The following is a 14021-nucleotide window of genomic DNA, read 5'->3' as shown; positions in this document are numbered from 1 at the left end:
GATTATTGGGATGGTTTGGACACATGGAAAGAATGAGTGAAGGAAGAGATGTGGAAGGCAGAGGTAGAAGGAGTGAATATGAGGGGGCTACCAAGGATGAGATGGATGGATGGGGTAAAAGGGGCATTGGGAAAGAGGGTAATGTCTGTTGAGGAAGGACAGAAGGCAGAAGATAGGGGTGAATGGAGAATGGTTGTGTATGGATGATGCTGTAATGCATGAAAGGGAGTGGGTGGGGGATGGTGGTCAGGGAGTATGTGTGAAAAATAAATTGATGCAGCCCGAGGGGATCTCTCCCCATCCTCTCCATTTCTCCATGAGGGGACGAAGAGGGGCATTGCCGATTTAATGAAGCTGCCTTGCTGTGAATGTGCTGTGTCTTGCAACACTGCTTCAGACCCAGGTCAGTGGGTGAGATGCAGAGATGACCCGTCATCTAGAAGGAGCCAAGATAAGATAGAGGGAGGGGTGGATGGGAGTGGAGTAAGTGGGGATGGAAAGGGTGGGAGTAGATTTTATGTCTTGGTCTTTTGGCTACCTCCCTTGTAAGGGGGAAGAGCCTTTGGTATATGTATATATGTAATGATGAAGTATAATACTGCACTAAGTATGTAGTTATTGTTAGATATGTATGATAATTTGTCAATATTTAATCAAGTCTTTAACCCTTTTAGTATGGTAGCATACAAAATTCCATTCATTTTGGCAAAAAAACAGGTGTCAGTAATTTCAGTGTATTAAAAAATCTTACATTATATATATATATTTTTATTATTAGATTTGTATATCCTTTACAAAGGTTATCTTTCAACTTTTGTTATAAAGTACAGTATTTTTGTTTTTGAAATGTACTTATCACTTATTTGCAAAGATATATATTATGACAAATGTCTTACACTATAGAATCTTTTTTTAATGAATTTTCTTCAATATCCTTTCAAAATTTTTGTCTCTACTTCAGTTATAAAGTATTAATGAAGAGGTCAAACATAGGAAAGCCACACTATAACATATATCTTTATTCTTTGATATAAACCAGTTAAAATTATATAAGTCTACTCAAGATTGGAGCATATGTGTGTTGTATAGGCTTTATAAAATGTGTTGGCCATAATCAGTTAATTACATGAAGAGGAAATAATAATCACGAAGAACCCATAGTCGGAATAAAAGGAAACTTTAGAAGAAAGTGTAACTTCTATATTTTGGCTAATAGCCATAGCCCTCTTCCTGAAGTGAGCTATAGCTATTAGCCAAAATATAGAAGTTATACTTTCTTCTAAAGTTTCCTTTTATTCCGACTGTGGGTTCTTCGTGATTATTATTTACAAATGTGTTACAACATTTTGTCTAAGTGACATGAAGAGGAATCAGAGCCGGAGTCAGTGGTGCCAAAAATAGAGTCGGAGTCGGAGGTTTTGTGTTCCGACTCCACAGCCCTGGTGACATCTGCTACTGCCCCCACCATGACAATTGACAACTACTACAGCTTTCTCAACCAGTGATTTCACAACATCTGCTACTGCCCCACCATGACAATTGACACTTATCATTGGCTCCACCACAGCCAGCAACACTTACCACTTCATCTCAGCCTGAAGTATATGGTTTTGCATTGAACATAATGGCATCTATAAAGTATGCCACCATGCTTTATGAACTGAAAAAAAATATTAGGTTGGTGTAAGGAAACTAATAGATTTGAACTATTTCAGATTCAAGAAAATTTGTTCCTGCATTTCTCTCACCTTGTCTGCAGTCAGTTGTGGGAAACAAAGTTGGCTTTGGACTTCTCTTAACTTTTATTGTGTATCCATGGATAGGTAGGTTGGTTGTTTATTTTAATTTCAAATTGACCACGTCAACACTTTATCCATTCACAGTCTCCCTTCATTCAGTCCCATCTTTTGCACACTGTTCCCTGTTCAAGATCTGCATCATCCAAAACTATCTTCATTATGATGTGGCCTGAAGGGATGGGTGGGTGGGGGTCTATTTTTCTCAAACAAGAAAGGATTCTACAATATTCTAAAGATGCAGTACCCACATTTGCCATATTTTGGAAGTGCCCAAATGTAAGCAGCAGACACTATTTGAATAAAGTGCAGAGTTGCACACCATGACTTTGGTTATCCCCTCCATATATCTTAACAATTTTTTCCATGAGTGTCATATGGGTCTGTCAGATGGTCAATATCAGTTACCTTGGAGCTGTGGGTCTCCTGTAAGAGAAACATGGAATTGATTGAGTGACTGATTAAGTCCTTATGCCTACAAACCAAAGAAATTCCCATTTTAGTGTAAATAGTATTTGGGTAAAGGTAAACAACTGATGTAAGAGTGTCATTGCTTATCATTTCTGACACCTAGGTTCTTGGGAAAGACAAAAGTTCCTCTCATACTAAAAGAATATGATTATGTAGTAATTTTTATAAAGAAGGGTAAAGAAAAGAAAAAAAAAAAAAAATCACTACCAAAGTATTGGCAATCTACCTGCATGCAAGATAACATTTTCAGGGGCAGTTCCAGAAAAATTAAATCTGACGAGTTAAACACCATATGAGGACAGAGCCTTTATTTGTATGACGTTTTGCTTATTACAGCTTTTTCAAGTACCAAGTGAAAAAGCTGTAATAAGCGAAACGTCGTACAAATAAAGGCTCCGTCCTCATATGGTGTTTAACTCGACAGTCTTGTCTGCAACTGCTACTTTCATGAAGAAAAATTAAGGACTTATATTAAGTTGGGATTTTGTTATTTAGCTCTGAAGAATTAATTTTACTTGAAAAAGTACTATTTACCGCTATCTTAAATGCCACACCAGATGTACCCACCCCCTTCCCCTCTGGATCTGCACCTACATTTTGTACTTAAGATTATTTTCCACACAGTTATTACATATACAGAAGAGTGATTACTTGACTTTATATTACAATCTGAAGAAATAAAATCATTACTTTTTTTTCCTATTGTCAAACTAGTAGCAATTTGTGGCAAATTCAAAATGTGTCACTTTCCACCTCTCAACAGGCAAAGCCTTGTATGTATGGAGAGTCCTTTATCTCCTATAAGGGCAAGTTGGCTGAGTCAAAGCACATAAAAAGAAATAAAAGCCTACCTGTTCAACCACCCCTTCCCATTTTACCATCTCAAGGTTGAAGGGTTGTCCTAACCCCTGCCACCATACTTGGGTCAAAAGCAGTGTAATGAAACATATTTCTTGGCCTCATGAGTAAAAATCATACATACATATACCAAAGGCTCTTTCCCCCTTACAAGGGAGTTAGCCCAAAAAAAAGCATAAAAACCACTCTCACCCATTCCATCCCCACACACTCCAGCCCCATCCACCTCCTCCCTCATTCTTTTCTTGGCTCCTCGTTTTTTTGTCCATTGCCCTGGGTCAGAAGTAGTGTTGCAAGACACAGCACATTCACAACAAGGCCACTTCATTAAATCAGTAACCCCTTCTCTCTGTCCCCTCATGCAGAAATGGAGAGGATGGGGAGAAAACCCTTTGGGCTGCATCAAATTGTTTTTCCCACATACTCTCTCACAACCCCACCCCCCACCCACTCCCCCTCATGCATCACAGCATCATCCATACACAACCATTCTCCATTCACCCCTATCTTCTGTCTTTTCCTGTCCTTCCTCAACAGACATTCCCCTCTTTCCCAGTGCCCCTTTTATCCCATCCATCCATCTCATTCCACCTCTGCCTTTCCACACCTCTTTTACTAATCTTTCTTCACTCATTCTTTCCATGTGTCCAAACCATCCCAATAATCTTTCATCAACCCTATCTCCCAACTCCCTTTCTACCCCCATTCTCCTCCTTAACTCCTCTTTCCTCACTCTATCCAGCCTAGTAACCCCTATCATACTTCTCAGGCACCTCATCTCAAACACATTCTAACCCTTTCTCTCTTCCTCTCTTATGTTTCATGTTTCTGCCCCATACAGTGCTGTTGGCGCAATTGCTCCTTCATATAATCTCCTCTTAGCATCTATTCCCAAATATCTATTTCTCATTGCACTTTTTAATCCCCCAAGGCATTTACTTGCTTCTCTCAGTCTACATTCTATCACCACCTCCACTCCTCCCTTTCCCACCTCATTTACACCCAAGTATCTAAAGCTATCTACTTCCTCCAGTCTCTCTCCCTTAATATTCACTTCCAGTGTGCTGCCACTTTCTCCCATTGTACATCTCATCACCTTACTTTTACCCAAATTTATCTTCACTGTCCTTCTTTCACACACCTTCCCAAACTCTGTCACTAATTTCCTCAATCCCCCCTCTGATCCTGATACAAGTGCAGTGTCATCAGCAAAGAACAACTGGCTTATCTTCCACTTTTCTCCATTTTCTTTAACCATCTCCAATCCCAGACCCACTACTCTTTCATTTACCTCTTGCACCACTCTGTCCATGTATAAATTAAACAGCCAAGGCGACATAACACATCCTTGGTGAAGTCCCACCTTTACCTCAATCCACTCACTCTTTCCATTTCTGATTCTAACACAAGTTCTACTACCCTCATAAAAACTCTTGACTGTTCTTAACAGCTTTCTTCCTATCCCATATATCTGCAATACCTCCCACAGTGCCTTCCTGACTACCCTGTCATATATCTTTTTCAAATCCATAAAAGCTAAAAAAAAAATCCTTACCTTTTCCTAAAGCTTTCTCACATATCTGCCTTACCACAAAAATCTGACCCATGCAACCCCTACCTGTCCTAAACCCACACTGTTCCTCACCAATTACTCCCTCTGTTCCTCTCCTAATCCTCTCAATCAAGACCCTCCCATAAGCCTTCCTAACTACACTTAACAAACTGATCCCTCTGAAACTACTACACTCACACTTGTCCCCTTTTCCCTTGTAAAGTGGAACTATACATGCACTCCTCCAGTACTCCACTCTCTCTTAAACATTAAATAACCTCACCAGCCAGTCCACCATCACTGTACCTCTTTTTTTTTAGACATTCTGCATGACACCCATCCAACCCAGGTGCCTTACCTGCTCTCATCATCTTAACAGCTCCCTTCACCTCATCTTTCCATATTTCTCCTCCATCTTCCTCACTACTCTCATTTTCTTAGCACCTCCCACTGCAACTACCTCTCTCTTCCTATCCTCCTTCACATTTAGCAACTCCCTAAAATACTCTGCCCATCTTCCTCTTATTGCCTTCTCTTCCATTATCATCTCTCCATCTGCACCTTTTACCTTTTCTTCTCTACTTGATTTTCCTCCTCTTCCTCTCTTAATTTCTTTCCAAAACATCTTTTTATTACTTTCAGAATTTTCTGTCATACTCTTACCCCTTTTCACATCTGCTCTCCTCTTTGCCTCCTTTATCTTATGCTTTACTTCTTATCTCTTTTCTTTGTACCACTGATATGATTCCCCCGTTCTATTTTTTAACTAATCTATAAAAGCTCGTTTCTTCTCTTCTACAAACTTACTTCTTTCATCGTCCCACCACTCACTACCCTCCCTTCTATTTCCCACCATCCTCCTTGTTCCACACACCATCTTTGCACACCTTGTAACTTCCTCCTTGATCCATCCCAATTCCTCCTCCACTCTTAGTTCTATTCTATCCTTCACTCCCTCCCACTCCTCTCTCAGCTTCTTCTTGTACTCCTTCTCTTTTTCTTTCTCATTTAAGCAGTTCACTTTGATCACCTCCCTACCTTCTGTTCTTTTCCTCTCTCTCCATCTCCTCCACTCTCAACTTACCTTCCACCAAAAAAGTGAAAAAAAGTAAGCATCATACTTTCATTTATTTTACCATTCACCTCCAAATGCAAAAGAAAAGTAAGAAACATCTCTTTGATAATTTCTTATTTGTTTATGAATTGTAGGTCCATGGTATGTAGGTGACTTAGCAGGAGGTCAGCAATGGGGCTATGTCTTCATGTGGGGAATTTTTCTACAGTCATCATATTTACCGGGAGAATTAACATACCCTGATGCTTTCTTTGTGGTGAGTAGCTCAAGAATATCTGGATATATTTCTAACCCTTCTGCACAAAGGAATACTTTGATTTTAAAGCTGATGGTATATGGTTTTATTTCATCTAGGTGCAAATCTCATACTGAAAATGTTCTCAGTTAAATCTGCCTTCTTGAAAAATTTTCTCTAGGCAAGACTAATCAATTCACTTCCTGTGTTGAAGGAGTTCAGACCTTGTACGTTCAATAAACAGTGCATTATGAGGAGACTAAGCTAAATTTCATGTTCCAAATATAGTTACAGTTAAATTGATATAGCTTGTAGTAATGGTTATACTTCACAAGAGCTTTTATGTTTAGGTTATTAATATACTTGATTTTTCAGTTTATTCTTCTGCAGCTTCCATTCTATATAGTAATCCTTTTCAAGCATCATATAAGGTTAGTAAATTCCTTTTTATTACAATAATTTCAGGTTTTGTTCCATATCTTCACAAAGAGTACAAATCAGCTTGCTTGAATGGATAGGGTAGATCAAAGAATAATGAGATGGTGTGGATATAAGTAAAGAATAAATGAGATACTAAAAGAATGTGGAAAGTAGGACTGGAATGATTTTCAGAAGATTGAATTAATATCGATTCTATAAGACGGAGACCAAAACTGTACCACATAGTCATGGATGGGTCTAACTATTGCTAGATAGTTTAATGATCACCTCTGCACTTTTGTATGTAACCATAAATACATACATATAACGAAGGCTTTTTGCTCCTAACAAGGGAGGTAGCCAAAAAACAGAGGCATAAAATCCACTCCCACCCATTCCATCCTCACACTCTCCACTCCCATTCATTCCTCTCCCTCCCTCTTGTCTTGGCTCCTCCTGGATGACAGGTCATCCCTGCATCTTGCCCACTGCCCTGGGTCAGAAGCAGTGTCACAAGACACAGCACATCCACAGCAAGGCAGCTTCATTAAATCAGTGCCCCCACCCCCTCTTCATTCCCTCATGTAGAAAAAGAGAAGACGGGGTGAAATCCCTTCAGGATGTGTCAAATTATATTTTCACACATACTCCCTCACCCCATCCCCCACCCACTCCCTTTCATGCATTACAGCATTATCCATACACAACCATTCTCCACTCACCCCTATCTCTTGTCTTCTCCTGTCCTTCCTCAACAGACATTCCCACTTTCCCAATGCCCCTTTTACCCCATCTATCCATCTCATCCTTGGTCACCCCCTCATGTTCACTCATTCTACCTCTGCTTTCCACACCTCTTTTACTTATCTTTCTTCACTCATTCTTTCAATGTGTCCAAACCATCCCAATACTCTTCCATCAACCCTATCTCTCAACTCCCTTTCCATCCCCATTCTCCTGCTGACCTCCTCGTTTTTCACTCTATCCAACCTATTAACCCCTTTCATATTTCTCAGACACCTCATCTCAAACACATTCAAACTCCTCCTCTCTTCCTCTCTAATTTTCCAAGTTTCTGTCCCATAAAGTGCTGTCAGCACAAACACTCCTTCAAACACTCCTTCCTAGACTTGCAAAAAGCCTTTGACAAAGTACCACACAGAAAATTTCTAAAAAAAACTGGAACACATAGGAGGAATACAAGGAAACCTACTAAAATGGATGGAGGACTTTCTGACTGGTAGAAAGATGAGAGTAGTGCTCAGAGAAAAATATTCAGATTGGAAAGAGGTGATCAGTGGAGTACCGCAAGGATCTGTACTGGCACCAATAATGTTTGCTATCTATATGAATGACATGGATGAGGACGTGAACTGCTACATGAGCTTCTTTGCTGATGACGCCAAACTGTTAAGGAAAGTAGAAACTGATGAGGACTGGGAAGCACTGCAAGAAGACCTAAATAGGGTATGGAACTGGAGTCAGAAATGGGAAGTGGACTTTAATACTAAGAAGTGTAGCATAATGGAGTTTGGAAAAAGCAAAAACAGAATATCAGGAAAATATACAATTGGAACCAAGGAAGTAAAGAAAGTAGGATCCGAAAAAGATTTGGGTGTAATTATCACGAACGACTTGTCCTATGATATACAGATTAACAAAATTGTCGGGGAGACTTACAACTTGCTAAGATCAATAAAAGTGGCATTTACATACTTGGACGAAGACATGATAAAAAAAATATTGGTTACATTGATAAGGCCTAGATTAGAGTATGTGGTGACATTGTGGTCCCCCAGTACCAAAAAAAAATATAAAGAAAATAGAAAGAATCCAAAGAGCAGCTACAAAAATGGCACCTGCACTTGCAAACCTATCATACGAGGAGAGATTGGCTAAACTGGAATTACCGACACTGGAGCAAAGAAGAGAGAGAGGTGACCTATTGACCATCTACAGAATCATGAAAGGCACAGAGATACTTGATAGAGAGAACTTACTTAACTGGGACAAAAGAAACACAAGAGGACATGGTAAAAAAATAAAAAACATAGCTATAGAAGAGAACTGAAGAAAAACAGTTTTCCATATAGAGTTTTGGACACTTGGAACAAACTGGATAATGAAATAGTATGCGCAAAAACCATTCATGAGTGTAAAAACAAACTAGACACTGCGAGATACAATGGCGGGACAACACGAGCATAGCTCCCCTTCCCGCAAAATACAACTAGGTAAATACAATCTAACCTTAGCATACATTCCCAAATGTCTATTTCTCATAACACTTTTTAATCCCCCAAGGCATTTACTTGCTTCTCTCAATATACATTTTACCTCCACCTCCACTCCTCCCTTTCCAGCCACATTCACACCCAAGTATCTAAAACTATCCTCGTCCTCCAGTATCTCTCCCGTACTTTCATCCAGTCTGCTGTCACTTTCTCCCCTTGTACATCTTATCACCTTTTACCCACATTTATCTTCAACTTCCTTCTTTTGCACACCTTCCCAAACTCTCACTAACTTTCTCAACTCCTGTCAGCAAACAAGAAATGGCTTAGCTCTGACTTTTCTTCATTTTCTTTAACTATCTCCAATCCCTGACCCATTACCCTTGCATTTACCTCTTGCACTACCCCATCCATGTTTAAATTGAACAACTAGGGCAACATAACATATCCCTGATGGAATGCCCACTTTACCTCAAACCACTCACTTTCTCCATTTCTATCGCAATGCCAGACAACCCTTGAATCATTCCATTCCATTCTCCATTTCTAATCCTAACACAAGCTCTACTACTCTCGTAAAAACTCTTGACTGCTCTTAACAGCTTTCCTCCTATCCCATATATCTGCAATACCTCCCACAGTGCCTTCCTGTGTATCCTATCATAAGCCTATTCCAAATCCATAAAAGCCAAAAAAACATACTTACCTTTTCCTATAGCTTTCTCACATATCTATCTTACCACAAAAATCTGATCTGTGCATCCCTTACCTGTCCTAAACCCTCCCATAAGCCTTCCTAACTACACTTAACAAGCTGATCCTTCTGTGAACTATTACACTGACACTTGTCCCCTTTTTCCTTGTAAAGTGGAACTATACACACACTCCTCCAGTCCTTCAACATTCTACCCTCTCTTAAACATTAAATAACCTCACCAGCCAGTCCACTATCACTGAACCTCCTTTTTTCAGACATTCTATGTGACATCCATCCAACTCAGATTCCTTACCTGCTCTCATAATCTTAACAACTGCCTTCACCTCATCTTTCCTTATTTCTCCTCCATTTTCTCTATGGGGAGAGAGTGGGGGAATATCAGATAATTTTTTGGTGGAAGGTAAGTTGAGAGTGGAGAATAGATGGAGAAAGAGGAAAAGGGCAGAAGGTAGGGAGGTACTTAGAGTGAGCTGCTTAAATGAGAAAGAAAAGGAGAAGGAGTATAAGAAGATGAGAGAGGAGTGGGATGTAGTGAAGGATAGAGTAGAACAAGGAGTGGAGGAGGAATAGGGATAGTTCAAGGAGGGAATCATCAGGTGTGCAGAGGTGGAGTGTGGAACGAGGAGAATGGGAGGAAATAGAAGGAAGGATAGTGAGTAGTGGGATGAAGAAGCAAAGATGGGTGTAGAAGAGAAGCAGGCTTTCATAGATTGGTTACAAATTAGGACGAGGGAATCATATGAGAGGTACAAAGTAAAGAGAAGAGAAGTAGAGCATAAGATAGGGAGGCAAAGAGGAGAGCAGATGTGAAATGAGGTAAGAGTGTGACAGAAAACTTTTAAAGTAATAAAAAAATGTTGTGGAAGGAAATTAAGAGAGGAAGAGGAGGCGAATCAAGTAGAGAAGAAAAGGTAAAAGATGGAGATGGAGAGATGATAATGGAAGAGAAGGTAGTGAGAGGAAGGTGGGCAAAGTATTTTAGGGAGTTGCTAAATGTGAAGGACAGTAGGGAGGGAAAGGTAGTTGCAGTGGGAAGCACTAAGAAAATGACCATGATGAGTGAGAAAAATGGAGGAGAAATAAGGAAAGATGAAGTGAAGGCTGCTGTTAGGATGATGAGAGCAGGTAAGACACCTGGGTTGGATGGATGCTATGCAGAATGTCTGAAAAAAGGAGGTACAGTTATGGTGGACTGGCTGGTGAGGTTATTTAATGTTTGTTTAAGAGAGGGTAGAGTGCTGGAGGAGTGCATGTATAGTTCCCCTTTACAAGGGAAAGGGGACAAGTGTGATTGTAGTAGTTTCAGAGGGATCAGCTTGTTAAGTGTAGTTGGGAATGCTTATGAGAGGGCCTTGATTGAGCAGATTGGAGAGGAACAGAGGAAGTAATTGGTGAGGAACAGTGGATTTGGAAAAAGGCTTATGATAGGGTAGACAGGAAGGCACTGTGGGAGGTATTGCAGATATATGGGATAGGAGGAAAGCTGTCAAGAACAGTCAAGAGTTTTTATGAGAGTAGTAGAGCTTGTGTTAGGATTAGAAATGGAGAAAGTGAGTGGTTTGAGGTAAAGGTGGGCATCGTCATGGAAGTGGTATGTCGCCTTGGCTGCTCAATTTATACATGGATGGGGTGGTGTGAGAGGTAAATGCAAGAGTAGTGGGTCAGGGATTGGAGATGGTTAAAGAAAATGGAGAAAAGTGGGAGATAAGCCAGTTGTTTGCTGATGACACTGCACTAGTAGCAGGATCAGAGGAAGGATTGAGAAAGTTAATGATAGAGTTTGAGAAGGTGTGTGAAAGAAGGAAGTTCAAGATAAATGTGGGTAAAAGTAAGGTGATGAGATGTACAAGGGGAGAAAGTGACAGCAGACTGGAAGTGAGTATTAAGGGAGAGAGACTGGAGGAAGTGGATATTTTTAGATACTTGGATGCAAATATGGCAGGAAAGGGAAAAGTGGGGGTGGAGGTAGAATGTAGATTGAGAGAAGCAAGTAAATACCTTGGTGGATTGAAAATTGTAATGAGAAATAGGCATTTGGGAATGGATGCTAAGAGTAGATTGTATGAAAGTGATTGTGCAGACAACACTGTATGGGGTAGGAACATGGAATATAAGAGTGGAAGAGAGAAGGAGTTTGAATGTGTTTGAGATGAGGTCCCTGAGAAGTATGATAGGGGTTACTAAGCTGGATAGAGTGAGAAATGAGGAGGTGAGGAGGAGAACAGGGGTGGAATGGGAGTTGGGAGATAGGGTTCATGAAAGAGCATTAGGACGGTTTGGACACATGGAAAGAATAAGCAAAGAAAGATTAGTAAAAGAGGTGTGGAAGGAGTGAACATGAGGGGGCGATCTAGGATGAGATGGATACATACATATACCAAAGGCTTTTTCCCCCTACACGGGGGGTCGCCAAAAAGAAAAAGACATAGAAATCACTCCCACCCATTCCATTTCCTATATATTCCACTCCCCTCTACCCTCCTCCCTCCCTCTTATCTTGGCACCTCCTGGATGACGGGTCATCCCTGCATCCTGGCCACTGCCCTGTGTCAGAAGCAGTGTCGCAAGACACAGCACATCCACAGCAAGGCTGCCTCATAAATTCGGCGATGCCCCCATGCCAAAAAGCAGAAAAGGGAGATGGATGGATGGGGTAAAAGGGGCATTGGGAAAAAGGGGAATGTCTGTTTGAGGAAGGACGGGAGAAGACAGAAGATATGGGTGAATGGAGAATGGTTGTGTATGGATGATGCTGTGATGCATGAGGGGTGAGGGAGTATGTATGAGAAATAAATTGACGCACCCTGAAGGGATTTCTCCCCGTCTTCTCCTTTTCTACATGAGGGGACAGAGAGGGGGGGTTGCTGAATTAATGAAGTGGCCTTGCTGTGGATGTGCTGTGTCTTGCGACACTGCTTCTGACACAGGGCAGTGGGCAAGATGCAGGGATGACCCGTTATCCAAGAGGTGCCAAGAGAAGAGGGAGGGAAGAGGGTAGAGGAAATTGGAATAGGTAGGGGATAGAATGGGTGAAAGTGGTTTCTATGCCTTTGTTTTTTGGCTACCTCCCATGTAAGGGAGAAAAAAGCCTTCGGTATATGTATGTATGTATGTATCTAAGCTATACCTGTTTGCTGGGTTGTGTAATCCTATGTTTAATACACCAAACTTTGAGATATTCATGTCCATTTGACATTTCACCAACCATGCAAACAATTTACTAAGATCCTCCTGCAGTATCCCAGCATCTTCTCCCAACCTAATATGGCAGCCCATTCTAGTGTCATCTGCAAACTTGTATCACTATTAATACTGTTGTCCAAGTTGTCTATATACTTAATGAATAATAAGGGACCCAAAACAAAGCCATGGGGAGCTCCATTAGTAACACTAACCAATATGGATTTTACACCATTAATGGTCAGCTACCATTTTTTGTCACTAATCCAAACACTTTTCCTCCTAAGCCATGAGTTGATTTTATTTAGTAGTCTCTGGTGGGGCACCTTGTTGAATGTTTTGCTGAAGTCAAGGTATATTGAAATCATAATTGTTATCTGCTGCCTTGTAGACATGTGTTAAAGGATTAACTAGTAGTTACACATGACCTTTGGTCCATCAATCTTTCATGTCTGTTGTAGGTAAAATGCTGGAATCATTAATAGCAAATAGTATCAGGGACCATGTTGAGAGGCATGATCTCATTCATGACTCACAGCATGAGTACACCAAGGGCAGGTCATGTGTCTTATCTATATAACAAAGGCTTTTTCCCCTTTACCAGGGGGATAGCAAAGTCAAAAGGCATATATCCACTCCCTCCCATCCACCACCCTTTCCTCCCTGTCATCTTAGCTCCCTGGCATCCATGAGGAGCTAAGATGAGAGGGAGGAAAGGTGGTGGATGGGAGTAGAGTGGGTATGCCTTTTGACTTGGCTACCTTCCTGGTAAGGGGGAAAAATATGATCCCCGATACTATTGGCTATTAATGGTTCTAGCATTTTACCTATAATGGACATGAAAGATTGATGGACCAAATACCTTCAAGAGATGAACATTCTGGCGGACAATCAATTTGGGTTCAGAGCTGGAAGGTCATGGGTCTCAAACCTTTTAACCACTTCACTCCTGGCCAAAATCTCACGGGCAGCATTAGCTGCCAGACGTACGATGTTGCGTCATTATACTCGCGTCATAAAAAATAGTCACTGTTTATATCGATCGTTCTCTCTTTCACCCGTGAATTTTGATAACCATAGAAAATGTGATGAAGCCAGTTTAGAGAGTATGTCAGTTACGCAGGGACAACTACAATAAATATAATCAAGAAGCCGATATGGCAGCCTCGCGTATCCACTTGCTCCCCATGCCGCCTACGTAGGTGGCACCGTATGGAAGGGGTTAAGCTTTTATTCAAGAGAGATTAATAAACTGCAAGAGAGGGGTGGATGGACTGTGAGTAGCGTGCCCTAGAGAAGACTTTTGATAAGGTATCTCCAAGTCAACTTATTTGTATGTGGAAATTGGAACATATTGGAGGACTGGGAGGCAAACTACTCAAATAGATGTCAGGATAGAAAGCAGTAATGAGCAAGGTTCCAAAAATCTGTGCTTGCACCAATGAGGTTTCTTGTTTATGTCAGTGACATGATGGAAGGTAC

General features: G+C 40.8%; 1 protein-coding gene across 5 annotated transcripts in view; it reads left to right on the top strand.

The window, feature by feature from the left end:
• LOC143034220 (transmembrane protein 62-like) overlaps positions 1-14021 on the top strand; it is a 68706-nt gene that overhangs the window by 44939 nt on the left and 9746 nt on the right. For all 5 annotated transcript variants that reach the window (XM_076200269.1, XM_076200350.1, XM_076200185.1 and 2 more), the window contains 3 exons: positions 1716-1823; positions 5887-6008; positions 6363-6418. In XM_076200269.1, coding sequence (XP_076056384.1) covers positions 1716-1823; positions 5887-6008; positions 6363-6418 — 286 coding nt within the window. The remainder of the gene's footprint in view (positions 1-1715; positions 1824-5886; positions 6009-6362; positions 6419-14021) is intronic.

This window comes from Oratosquilla oratoria, chromosome 1, assembly GCF_046742065.1.
Source record: "Oratosquilla oratoria isolate Oo_2021 chromosome 1, ASM4674206v1, whole genome shotgun sequence".
In the NCBI taxonomy this organism is placed as follows: Eukaryota; Metazoa; Arthropoda; class Malacostraca; order Stomatopoda; family Squillidae; genus Oratosquilla; species Oratosquilla oratoria.
Note: the sequence above shows the minus strand (reverse complement) of the source record. Positions and strands in the feature narration are given on the sequence as shown.